The sequence below is a fragment of the Ustilago hordei genome (assembly GCF_900519145.1).
Source record: "Ustilago hordei strain Uho2 genome assembly, contig: UHO2_contig_10, whole genome shotgun sequence".
NCBI classification, from domain to species: Eukaryota; Fungi; Basidiomycota; class Ustilaginomycetes; order Ustilaginales; family Ustilaginaceae; genus Ustilago; species Ustilago hordei.
In genome coordinates this window covers 754,416-766,888 of record NW_024545254.1, presented here as the reverse complement: position 1 = coordinate 766,888, position 12,473 = coordinate 754,416, and the positions used below count along the sequence as shown (strand labels likewise).

The following is a 12,473-nucleotide window of genomic DNA, read 5'->3' as shown; positions in this document are numbered from 1 at the left end:
CAACGTGAGAAAGTGACACCAGAGTCGTGAGAAGCAAATGAAACTTCGTGAGGCTTCGTGAGGCTTCTCAGGGACTTCGTCATTCTTATCGTGGCGACAGCCATCGGATGCTCCCCAGAGTATAGCAACGGTAGGCAAGCGCTGACGTTATTGTTCATTTCTCGTTCTTTGCGGCTCATTCGAACGGGCGACCAACAGAAGGCTGCTGAGCCCTTGTGACGTTCGAGTGGGAGAGATTCTAGACATTTCGAAAGCTCGAGCCATTTTGTGTGTGTCTGAGTGATGCTGAGTCGAGGCGGGTCGCATAGAGCTTTCGAGCGACTTCGTCCGCATTAGAGTTGCTCTCTCCCTTGGTGAGGCAGAGTGTGTATTCAGGGAAGGAGCCAGTCGAAGTTATCTCGGCTCGAAAAGCTTGACCCTTGGACGAGGCCGAAAGGTATAAGTAGACCCCCATCCCTCGCCACTTTCCTTCCCTCCTGGACATCACCAACAAACAACAAAGTCAGATCAGATCTCTCACACTTACCTCAAGCACTCTAGCGACACATCTCAACGCAATCACATCTACGAACCTACTCTCCACACCTACTAGTCTAATTTCTATGCGACAAGCCCTTCGACTTCCTCTTCCAAGCTCCAAGATCTCTTCGATCGTCCGCAACACCGTAGCACGTCCTCACACTTCTCCTCTCGCAAGCATCTCTGCACTCAAGCACGCTAGCAACACCAACACCAACACCGTCAATACTACCACTCCTGCACGCTCGTTCAGCACTACGCGCAACAACATGTCTCTCCTTCGTCCTTCGAGCTTCTTCAACTCTTCCTTCGACGACTTGGACGTGATCCCTTCCTCGATGCGAGACCTCATGATGATGAATCCCTTCGCGACCGCGGCTGCTAGTCGCCCCAACGTCAATGGAGGCGACTACCGTATCTGGTCCGGACCCAAAGTGGACCTTCACGAGGAGGACACCAAGTTTGTCCTCACCGCCGAACTGCCCGGTGTCAAGAAGGAGGACGTCAAGATCAACGTGGATGCCGATCGACGCAGGCTCACCCTCGAGGGTCATATGAAAAGCGAATACTCGTCGCAGCCCGCAAGGGAGACCTCTGCGGACAAGGTGAACGCCATCAAAGACAAGAAGGACGCTGGCGCCACCTCTGCCTCGAACGAGGTGAGCAAGAAGGAGACTGATGGCCAGGTCGCTCCTGTCCGCCACGCCCTCGTTTCGGAGCGCGTCTACGGTTCCTTCAGCCGCTCATTCACTCTTCCTTCTACGGCCAACTTCTCTGACAACATGCTCAAGGCTCGCTTCAACGACGGTCTGCTCCGCCTCGAGATCCCCAAGAAGAAAGAAGAGCACTCCAAGACGCGCCAGATTGCCATTGAGACAGCTTGAGCTGTAGTCTCAGGTGCGGGTCAATGACTTGTCTCCTTCGAGACCTTCAGTCTTGCCCATTTCGGTTCTGGAGTTGATCCCGTAGCATCTCATATCCAATGTCATCAATCAATAGTTGTTCTCGCGCATAGCAATTCGCAAGTGTTTCGTTGTTTTAGTTCTGGTAGTCAAAGCAAGTTTCCCGTTATCCTCACCAGCATCGTGTCTGCCTTTGTGAGAATGGCAAGTATTCTGAGTAAAGATAGCAGGACTTGGAAAAGATTGTGTCGCTAGACTTGTGGAAATGAGATATCGAGTATGTTTCTTGGCGACATGTCTGCCAGATGTTCGTGAGGTTGACTGCTCGACACACGATACGCAGAGCGCAAGTGAGAATCAGTCGAACGAACGATACGGAAACCATGTCAGATTGCGGGTTGCAACAGGTGTGGTCCAGCTGAGATGCGCACGCCATGTCAGGTGCAGCAATTGTCTCGCTCAGATTCACGTCAAATCCAGGCTTCTTTTGTCCTCTTTCTCACACCACAGTGCTCCATCACCTTTCCGTCATCTTGCTGCGATCGAGTTCGATTTTATGATACTTGGCCGTTAGCACTCCGTTGCCAACGTCTGCAACAGCGTTAAACAGCTATGGACCCGAGTAACCATCCAAGCCTGCTTGCTTCCTCGTCGACTTCACTACTTCATCACACTGGTGTGTCATGTCCTTCATCAGCGAAAATGTATTTGATAAGATACATGTTATATCGAACCAAATGACACCTTTGTTGCAAATGTGTTTTTAGAAAGACGTGATTTTTGGGTGCTCAAAAATGGGAAAAATAAAATGGAGAAAGACGTGTTTTTAAAAAACGCAAAAAGTTTGATTTGGTGCAAATTGGTCAAACGCTGTTAGAAAGAGCATTTTGATAAGGGTTTGGTCAGCCAGGCAAGAAAGCAGTTCGGCAAGCGTCTTCGCAGACCCGGCACGGTGAATTTCAGTTGAAGATACGTCGGCATTCCAATCGGCTTTACAAGGTTCACCCTAGACACTGATAGAGCAAGGTGGTGAATAAGCGACATGCATGTGAAATGCATCAAGGTTGTCATAACAACGACTTGATGGGGCTAAGGTATATATATATATATATATATATCAACTATTTCTAGCTGATTTGTGCACTTTCCCCTCAAAATTCAAGCCCAGTCGAACATAGAGAAATTGAACCACAAGCTGTTACCCTGTTGGTGTTACAGACACAGCGACCATCATGTACCGCCCCTTTGAAAGAACACACACATACACACACCTACATTCTCCAGCCCTGCCGTGACTTGGCTTAGCGAGTAAACTACATTGCCGAGTCGTCGGCGCTTTCGTGCTTGAGACTGGACGCATTGACAAGCTTCCGTCGGCCCGAAGCATGATCTGATGCCTGCAGTGCGTGCGTGCGTGCGTGTGTGCGTGTGTGCGTGTGTTGCTTGTTGTGACTTTGGAAAGAAACACACCACCTCAATGTGACTGTGGAGAAGAACGGGAGAGGGAAAAATACGAATTGAATGACCGCCAGAGAAGGACTCGACTCAACTCGGCTTGACCGAAGCTGACATAATCCCCCTTGTCGGCTTCTCGGCTTCGTCAAGAACGGTTTGTTTCCCTCCAACTCCGACGATTGTTAGGAACATATCACTCTCCCTCCACCTGATTCCACTCTTTCCTCTTACAGTCACTCTTCTTCGCCATCACCTCTCATCTTCCACTGTCACCACTTTGTTACAGTGCCAAAAGCTTGGCGTGTTCACATTCCCTTTACGGTCACTCTGTCTCGTGACTGTTCTTCCCCGAGTCACGCAGTCTCACGTCCAATTCGCCTCCGATCTTTGCCACCACCATCACCATCAGTTCCTTCTTCGTGGTTAACAGCATTCTTCTTCTCCATTCCAACACTTGCAAGTGACTGGCTCACTTTCATCCACAACATCGCTTTGTTCCATAAGACGCCGGCGTCTTCCTTCTTCCTCAACATGTTCCGTTTCACTCAGCTCCTTAGCGCCGCTCTAGCGATTGCTATCGCCACCAACGTCATCAGCGCTCTTCCTAGCCCTGCCTCCTCTGCGGCCACCATCGAGTCGAGACAGGCGCTTCAAGAGTGCCAACCCGTGCACGCTAGCTTCAACTGCGACGAAGCAGTCGCCCTTCCCTCCGAGCGTGGCCTTGATTTCGAGGCCCCAGCACTTGCCAAACGAGCTAGTGTCTGCAACGGCGATGCATCGCTGTGCAGTCGTCTTTACTCGAATGTCACTTATATCGGTGCTCACAACAGCTATGCCCTTGGTACCCTTCAGAGTGCCTCGAGCGGTAAAAACCAAGAGCAGTCCGTCACTCAGCAGCTCAACGATGGAATTCGCTTGCTTCAGGTACAGGCACACAAGAGCACCAACTCGACTTCGGCCTCTGCTATCGATCTCTGCCATTCTTCGTAAGTTTTTGCTAGTCTCAGTGGCTGCCAAACCTGACAGCTTTGCCCCACCAGTACCCACAGCGTTCGCGCACTGACTTCATCTCATCTCAACACTTCACCCCACGTTCTTCCTCACACACAGCTGTCAACTCGAAAACGGCGGCACGCTCGAAAGCTACCTCACAGAAGTCAAGTCCTGGGTCGACTCGAACCCTAATGATGTCATCACCATCCTCATCGTTAACTCGGACGACCAGCCTGCTTCCTCCTTCGCAACTGCATTCGAGTCCACCGGCCTTTCTTCCAAGGCATTCGCGCCCAGCCCAGGCGCTGCGGCGCTGGCCAAAAATGCCTGGCCTTCGCTTGGTTCCATGATCGATGCTGGCAAGACCGTTGTCACCTTTATCGACAACTCTGCCGATGTCTCCTCGGTGCCTTACATTCTCTCTCACTTCCAGAACACCTGGGAGAACCCGTACAACCAGATCTCGGTTCCCTTCAACTGCACCGTTGACAGGATCAACTCTGGAAGCTCTCCAACCAACATGATGTACTTGGTCAACCACTACCTTGACTCGACCTTCAATCTCTTTGGTACCAACGTCTTCGTCCCTAACACGGCTCAGATCGCCACTACCAACGGCTACAACTCGATCATGACCGACGCCGACAACTGTGCCAGCATGCATGGAAGCAGCTACCCAACCTACCTGCTTACCGACTTTTACGACCAGGGTAACGGAAGCGTCTTCCAGGCTGCCGCTGCTATGAACCGTGTTGCCTACGTGGCCAAGCCAATCGGAAATGCTACCAAGTCTTCCTCCTCCTCGTCCAGCAGCTCGTCGGGATCGAGCTCGGGTGCGTTGTCGAGCAAGATCTCGCTATCAAATGTTGCTGCGGTTGTCGCTAGTCTGGCGCTCGCCTCTTCGCTCCTTTGATGAGACTTCTCTCGAGTCTCAGTCTGACCGGATTTGTACTCACACATCGTTTGCAATCACACAACATGGACATTTCAACATCAACAACACGTCGCGTATCATTGATTGTGGCCGCGGACAGCGTTGCAGACTTTGGGAAAGCTTCAACGCAAATGACAAGGAGTGAATGACGATGAATTTGCATTTGTGGAAGTCCTCGTCTAATCTTTGAACTGAATCTTTGCACCCGGTGGAAGAGCGCCCCACTGCGGAGGCGGTGGTTGAAATTGTGCTGCTGGCGGTTGACTTTGTCCCTGAGCTGCAACTTGCTGTGGAGTCTGGGCAGCTTGCTGGCTGTTGCGATTCTTGGTCCTGGTTGACCTGCGAGGAGTGGTTTGTTCGGCCTGTGGCGGAGCTGCTTCCGATACGTACCCTTGCTGCTGCCTTGGCTCTTGCGGCTGATACTGCTGTTGTTGTTGCCCCTGCTGTTGCTGCTGATCCTGGACACTGACTTTACCCATCTGATGAATCAACCAATGTAGATCGACTTGTCTTGCTCTAGCCCATTCCTTTACACCATCCCTGTATCCACTCAAGATCTTTGCCAAGCCATTGTAGAACTCCAGTCCCTCCACCAAGTTGCTCGACAGCTCTCTGTACTTGACATAGGCAGCATCGAGGTTCTGCAGTGCCTTTTCACGACGTTGGATCGTAGCGTCGGACTTGCGAGCTTCGACGAAAGCCGTGTTGCACTCTTGGATTCGATCGAGAAGGTCTTGCTGAGCAGCGGCGGATGAGTCGAGATCGGCTTTGAATCGAGAGTATTTGGCCAATTCGCGATCGAAGAGCCCCTCAAAGTCTGCCGCTGACACCTCACCCCCACCAACTCCACCAGGTGACGAGGTAGAGGATGAGAGGGAAGCAGCCTCCCGCATTACCAGTGGACGGATGTCATCACTTGCAGCCATAGCTTTCGCCTCGGTCACGCAAGCGGAACGAGAATCGAGTAGATCATCAAGGTGCTCGAGTCCTTCACGCAGTGCTTGGACCGCTTGTATCTGCTTGTCCGACCCTTTTGATCCACTACTCGCCGAAAAAAGAGAGGGGTTTGATGAGGGAACGAATGCCTCTAATCCTTGCACGTTGCCACCGAGCACACCGATGAGATCCTCCCAATCTTCGAGTTTGCGTCGCACGATATCATCGGAAGCAGCTGCCTTCATCAATGTCCCGTGATACTCTGCCGCCTGTGCCTTGAGTTCTCTGTTGACTTCAGCACTTCTCTGTCGACCCCAGCCTTTCCCTGCAAAGCTCGCTTGAACTGTCTCGTCTTCGCGCTCTTCGTGTTCAATCAGCGCCAGTGCTTCGGCTAGTGTGCCTTGGTCAGTAGCAGCGATTCGCGCCACGTCATGAGCGATGCGCTGTAGCCTCTCCAGTCCACCTTCTGCTACCACCTCCTCATGCTTTCGTAACAGCGAAGGCGGAAGACCCATCGGCTGTTCTAGAGCCTGCAGCGACCCGGGCAGATTGAGGCTTTGCAGCATACTTGTCGCCAATGCATCTAGTTCGTCTCTCCTGCTTGCGATAGTGTCCCTGACAAAAGAATCCTTCCTGTCATCATAGATACTAATTGCGAGATGTACTCCATAGGGCACCAATTCGGCAAACAGTGGTCGTCCAAACGCAGGCTGCGGTGCGTCACGCAGATGCGCAATCGGCTGGGCAATCTCAACAGGTACCACAGGTTTGACCATCGCTGCAGGCTGGATCGGGCTGAGCTGCGTAGCGGGTGTCACAGCTTCCAGATAGATGAGGTCGTTGTCACGACTCGCTCGTGCAATGTTGGACTGCAAGACACCTTGCAAACTCTTAAGATCGCTGGTGATTGCATCACTGACACCGCGCTTAGCTGAATCGAGTGCCTTCTTGACGTGCTGTTCCGCCAGATGCAGTCGACCGAGCTCGTCGCCGTACCGGTTCGCACCCAAGTCGTCGCATGCTTTGCGGTACTGTGCAGCTGCAGCGAAATGCCACCGCTTTACCGTGAGATGGTTCTCCCATCCAGAAGGAAGGGTGATCTTTGCCGTATCTGCCGGTTCCGCCTTAGCATCATCGGTTCGTGACTTTATCACCGCTTGCAAAGCAGCAGCGTAGAAGTCTGAGGCCTTCTCTGCGAGTTTTGCTATTGTGACATCCTTCATTCGATCCATCACTGCTTTCTGCCAAAAACACTCTTGCGCCTGAGCAAGCATCAAATCCCTGATACAGCTGAGCAGACGAGGGCTGAGATCAGCGCATGGTGGTGCTAGGTGTCGTGTGGGCTCGACGAGATTGTCGATGATATGCTGTACCACACCTGCGGCATTCTGGAACCAAGCAGTGGCGCGTTTGATGCTCTCCTTGTCTGTCCTTGATTCTGCGCATCCTAATGCAGAATACAGCGCTGCCAAGCTGAACAGCACGTTGGCTTTCTCAAATGCAAGATCAGGTTGCGCTACCGTATCACTTGTCGCATATGCAATACCCGATGCAGGACCTGCTTCGGCGGACTTGTTCGCCTCCATAGCGCCGGAGATGGTGTTGGTCCATGATGGAAGCGAAGGTGAAAAAGATAGCGACCACGGGAAAGAGAGATTGATGTTGGATGGGAACTTGGTGCTGAAGAAGACTAGCTGCGCATGGTACCGAAGCAGAGGCTCAATGGCAGAGATGTGGATCTCGTTCGAGCTGAGCTGGTCTCGAAGCAGAACAAAGTCGCGAATGTCATTGTTGAAGGCGTCTGGATGGGTATCACTGTAGTTGTGGGAGATATAGTTGCGGATGGCTGTGGCTAGAGGAGTCGAGATGGATGTAGTGCGCTTAGGCGGAATGGAGACGATGTTTCTCGGCATCTTTGCACGAGCCTAGCACCAAGAAGTGAGGACGATGCTCGGGAATGATGGTGTAGCGTTGGAAAGTGATGGTGTAGTGTTGCAAAGTGATGCGATCTCGTTGGTGTGGTTACGAATGAAAGCTGAAAGAGCATCAGGACAAACCTCCACCTCAATACCTCAACACCTCAACCCTCTCACCAACTCGGTCTCAACTCGGCCGTGACGTCAGGAAAAGAAGAAAAAAAAACTCGGGTTTCGGACAATCGTTGCAGTACAGACGCTGCAGGAAATGTGGAATTTTTCGCTCGACGTTTGACACCACTTCTTCCCGCTCATATACGGACCTTCAGCCTCTTCCGCCTGTCACTAATATCCGCCTGTCACTTATATCCGCCAAGCTCTGAGCCGAAAGCATCACTACAAGCATGTCCGCTCAACCTTCAAGTAGTGCCGCCGTCGCAATGGACGACCAGCCAACTCCACAGCAACTCCTCTTTGCCAAATCCATCATGCTCACCTTTGAGCTTTGGCCAGCGATGCGTCTCGCCGTCTCCGAAGAATGGGGAGGCTCTGACTCGGCCGACAAGCGCGACTTCCTTCTTTCTCATCTCTGTGATCAATACGGCAACCCTGGCTCCGCTTTCGAACCAGATCTCGACGATCTCGCAGACATCCTCGAACACTACATGATTGACGAGTTCGAAGCTCGTCTCGAAGATGGATCTCCAGACTGGGTCGCTGGCCGTATCGTCGGGCTGCATCGCGTCATCTTTGCTCCCGGAGATGACTTTGCTCGTGCCCAAGCAGCTGTGGCAGAGCTCGAGAAGGCGTATGAGGAGCTAAAGGGCAAGAAGGCAACTTTCGAACAGGGGCCAAACCAGGATGGAGAGGTGGACGGAGGGCACAGCGACGATGAAGATATGCAAGCTGCGAGGAGTATGGTTCAGTCACATGGCGGGATCATGGAGGCTGACAGGCAAGGTGCGAGGGTTGACTTGGAGCAGGCTCAGGCAAGAGCGGCGCCCAGGGAAGCTCAGCAGCCGATCATTGACGAGGACGGGTTCGAGACTGTTGTTTCGAGGAGGCGACGCAAGTGATAAACCATCAACAGGCTCGGCTTGAATTCTTGTGCACAGCAAGCCACAGCAACATTATGACAAGCTGACTTTGCGGTCTGAGTCTGTGCAACATTATGACCATCAAGTCTTCGCTTTGCCTCGGTGAGATTCTGGTCGCGAAAAAAAGAGCCCCGAAATGTTGCGAAAATGTTGGTCACGAAAATCATTTCAAAAATCAATGGCATACACACACGCCATCTGCAATTCGCAGTTTCTGGCAGGTGTCCAATCCTGCCGGCTATATCAATTTGTCTCATTCCCCTTCCTCATCTCCTATCTCAGCTTGCCTCGATCCTCCCTTTCCAGTGACTTCTGCACCGTCGATCCTGCCTAACCGAATCGAAACGCAGATGCATCCGAGTTTGATTTCCTTCTATCTTTGCCGATCTTGCTTTATGCAGCATCCGTTCGAGAGAAGCAAACCACTTCCGACTGCCTCCCTTACCGTGTGTCAAACTTCTACATCCCTGGTGTGGTCTAGCAGATTCAATATAGAACTATGTGATCCATGTAGTGATAGCGCCCGCTTGCACGGCTCGAGTGTGCACGGAGGCCATGTCTCGTCCTTGCCTAGCTCTGAGAGACACTCAGTACCGAGCTTCACCATTGTCTCTTCACTTTACTCCATCATACCAACCTCATCATTATTAAACTCACCACAATCATATACTCCTAGATATAGCACACCAAACCTAGACTGCCTCTACAATCAAGGGCACTGGAATCTTTGTCAAAGCTGAAGGCACCTTGCGCACAAGATGTGGCCAGACTCCTCTCCAGCATGGCGCAAACGACAGCCCAACACCAAGCCGAGGCTAGGAATCAATCATAATCCGCCCATCGACCCCTCCACATCCTCCAGTACCCCAGCCAGCAAAGCTACAGACCCATTCTTCCCAATTGTCGACCCACTGATCTTCGTTGAGCGACAAGTCGAGGACGAAGAAGGCCTAGCTGGTGAAGATGAGACAGCCCCTGCGGTGACGTACAATAATGGCCTGTGGACGCCGCCTGCATCAATGTCCATCGCTACACCGACACCACCTGGTTTTACCGCGACCATCCTACTTGCACCAACTAGCGCCAGCGAAGATCTCGAAATGTCCAAGGAACTGCCTACCTCCTCTCTCCTATCCTCACGACCTAGCGCTACACTTACATCTCAGCACACCTCTTCACACGACTCCTCGTCTGAACTGTCTTCCACTTCCTCTTCGACCTCGAGCACATCTATTCCCTCGGCGCTACCCAACAAAACAGGACACGGAAGCAATGGAGGGTTCAAGCTAATCTACCTCACCCCGATCTTTGCTTTTGTCGGCTTGCTCCTGATATTCTCCATTGGCGGTCGTATCTGGGGTTGAATTCACCATGCATCTCGTCTTGAAGCTTCCAAACGTGCTCGATACGACGCTCGAGCATCACGCCAAGCTAAAAAACGTGAGATGCAGGCCATCACGACCATGTGGGGCTACGATCGAACACCTGTGCTCCCAGACGAGCTCGAGCCCGGGCAGCACGATCTCCACTACTCCGATCCGAGCAAGCCTAAACGGCAAAAAGGAAGTAAGTTGGGTGACGAAGGGGATAGCTCATTCGGTAGTGATTCAGAAAGTGGCGTAGGAAGTAGAGATAAGGAGAATGAGAGATACCCTGGCACGTTCAAAATCTTGTCCTTAGCTCTGCTAGGAGAAGGGAGCAAGCCCGAACCACCCCAGACAAGAGGCGAGGGTGGACGGAAATACGAAACAGGAGTTCAAAATAATAGCTGGTTCGCGGTCAAGATCAAGCGTTGGGTTGGAGTGGATCCTCAACAGATTCAAGCTGCCGATGAAGGAAAGTATACAGTGGGACCGAACAAGCAAGGTTCTCGTCGATTGGAACATGCACTCAGTAGAGAGAGGATGCGGGACAACACTGGTGATTGGAATGAAAAGGAGAATTGCTCTTCGCCTGCAACAACACTCCTCTGTGGGAAGTGGAGAGATGAAGTACAAAGCAGAGTTTGAAGCAGTCGATCTTGATGCACCCACATGTACTGATGGACGATACACAAGCCTCAGCCGGGATATTGCAGAAGAAGACATTGATGATCCATTCCTGACAAAGCAACCCAGCTTGGGATGGCGCAAACCACTTTCACCACAGCCCAAAGAATCGCCCTTCCGCCCAGCAATCCTCAACTTTGGTCTTCGTTCCAGATCGAAGACCTACGATGCTGTCTCACCCGCTCCACAGGACGATACTCCAGTCAAAGCAAGCCGCTTCTACACTACCTCGAATGCACAGAACGAAACCTCAGCCGGATTTTTCGGGCTGGGCATAAGCCGAGTCTGGAAAGCAGTCACAGATTTCACTTCCTCCCAACCACATCAGCAAATGGCGGATGAGGAGGATGAAGAGTCTTTCGTCGCTCGTCCCTACCGTCCTTATTCTGAAGTAATGAGCGAAAACGACACACCTTACTCCACTCGTCGTCAACCTTATGACTATATCGAGTCTGGCACACCGATCAAAGCACAAAGCCTGAATCGAACAGGCACAGTGTTGAATGTCAAGTCTACCAATCAACCATGGAGTACCAGCGAGAGGAAAATGACCACCGCAGATTTCAAGGAAGCCCTTCTCGCCAGCCCTGCTAACAAGGAGGTTCAGCACCGTTTCCAACCTCTTGTGCAGCAATCTGCATCTCCGACCAAGCAAAAGCAAGCAGCACAATCGCTAGCGCCGAGAAAGAGTCTGTTACTGCAGCGAGCAATCGCAGCCAACAACGGTGGTGTGAGAGAAGGCAACGGCGACTCGACTGCATTTAGGGATTACAGTGATCTGGTCGCGTGCTATTCGACGCCTAGCGATGCTGTCTTTTCGCCGGAAACGTTCGGGGTGGACGATGGGGAGGAAGAGGTGGTAGCTTCGATCAGAGCTCTTCCACAAGCAGCCAGTGAAGGATCAGCATGGGCAAGGGCGAACAAGCTTCGACCACTTCAGATTAGAGGTGCAGGAGGAGGTGTGCAGAGGAGCAAAACAGCCTCAACAGCCTCCTCGGCTTCTGCTGAACCTGCTTCTCGACTTGGTCCTGGATTGGGCGGCAAAGGAACGATGTATCACTCTGTCCTGAAAAAACAGCCTTGTGCTCGTCAGCAGCCCGAACAAACGTCGCCTCCTTCAGCTGCAAAGAACATGTATCCGTACACTTCGACTCAACCCCTTCGACTGAACAAATCCGAAATGGCCATTCCTCAACGCGGCTCTTCATCAGCCACCAAACCACAATCCTCTTTCCCAACTGGCACAGTCCTCCCTTCCTCGCTACGAATCGCCTCACGGGAACCCTTAACAAAACCTTACAACCAACACCAAGGTTTCCCGCCATTCCCCCATCCACACCACCCACACTATAGATCAGCGACCTCAGCTTCACCACCAAAGAGAACCAAAGCAGTCTCCAATCGCTCCAACCGAGACGAAAACAAGGCCGACATGGAAGCAAGAACTGTGATGCAAAAGGCAAAAAATCATTCTACTGCACTAAAGACTGTCGACCACATTGTTTGGCAAAGTTATGCCCAACATCATCAACATTACTCTTCCTGAACTGCGACTGTATTGTTTAGACTTGATTTTCATATTCAAGCCAAAGCAATGCTACATGACTATCTTAAGATCGCACTCCTTCGTTTCTATCCTGTCGAAACACACAAGCGCGCTGACAATAAAGCAT

At 51.9% G+C, this 12,473-nt stretch overlaps 5 protein-coding genes across 5 annotated transcripts; 4 read left to right on the top strand and 1 right to left on the bottom strand.

Annotated features, from left to right (window-relative positions):
• Positions 1 to 788: 788 nt before the first annotated feature.
• On the top strand, positions 789 to 1,403 carry UHO2_04828 (uncharacterized protein; the record flags this gene model as incomplete). The annotated part of the gene is made up of 1 exon (XM_041554644.1): positions 789 to 1,403. The coding sequence occupies one exon, from the start codon at positions 789 to 791 to the stop codon at positions 1,401 to 1,403; it is 615 nt and encodes a 204-aa protein (XP_041410578.1).
• Positions 1,404 to 3,407: 2,004 nt separating this feature from the next.
• On the top strand, positions 3,408 to 4,782 carry UHO2_04827 (uncharacterized protein; the record flags this gene model as incomplete). The annotated part of the gene is made up of 2 exons (XM_041554643.1): positions 3,408 to 3,862; positions 3,987 to 4,782. The coding sequence occupies 2 exons, from the start codon at positions 3,408 to 3,410 to the stop codon at positions 4,780 to 4,782; spliced, it is 1,251 nt and encodes a 416-aa protein (XP_041410577.1).
• A 200-nt stretch (positions 4,783 to 4,982) lies between these two features.
• On the bottom strand, positions 4,983 to 7,652 carry UHO2_04826 (related to RIM20 - protein involved in proteolytic activation of Rim101p; the record flags this gene model as incomplete). The annotated part of the gene is made up of 1 exon (XM_041554642.1): positions 4,983 to 7,652. One exon carries the CDS (start codon positions 7,650 to 7,652, stop codon positions 4,983 to 4,985), a length of 2,670 nt encoding a protein of 889 aa, XP_041410576.1.
• A 407-nt stretch (positions 7,653 to 8,059) lies between these two features.
• UHO2_04825 (uncharacterized protein) lies at positions 8,060 to 8,731 on the top strand (the record flags this gene model as incomplete). Its single annotated transcript, XM_041554641.1, has 1 exon — positions 8,060 to 8,731. One exon carries the CDS (start codon positions 8,060 to 8,062, stop codon positions 8,729 to 8,731), a length of 672 nt encoding a protein of 223 aa, XP_041410575.1.
• A 779-nt stretch (positions 8,732 to 9,510) lies between these two features.
• UHO2_04824 (uncharacterized protein) lies at positions 9,511 to 12,346 on the top strand (the record flags this gene model as incomplete). Its single annotated transcript, XM_041554640.1, has 3 exons — positions 9,511 to 10,102; positions 10,142 to 10,645; positions 10,737 to 12,346. 3 exons carry the CDS (start codon positions 9,511 to 9,513, stop codon positions 12,344 to 12,346), a joined length of 2,706 nt encoding a protein of 901 aa, XP_041410574.1.
• Between the last annotated feature and the right edge of the window lie 127 nt (positions 12,347 to 12,473).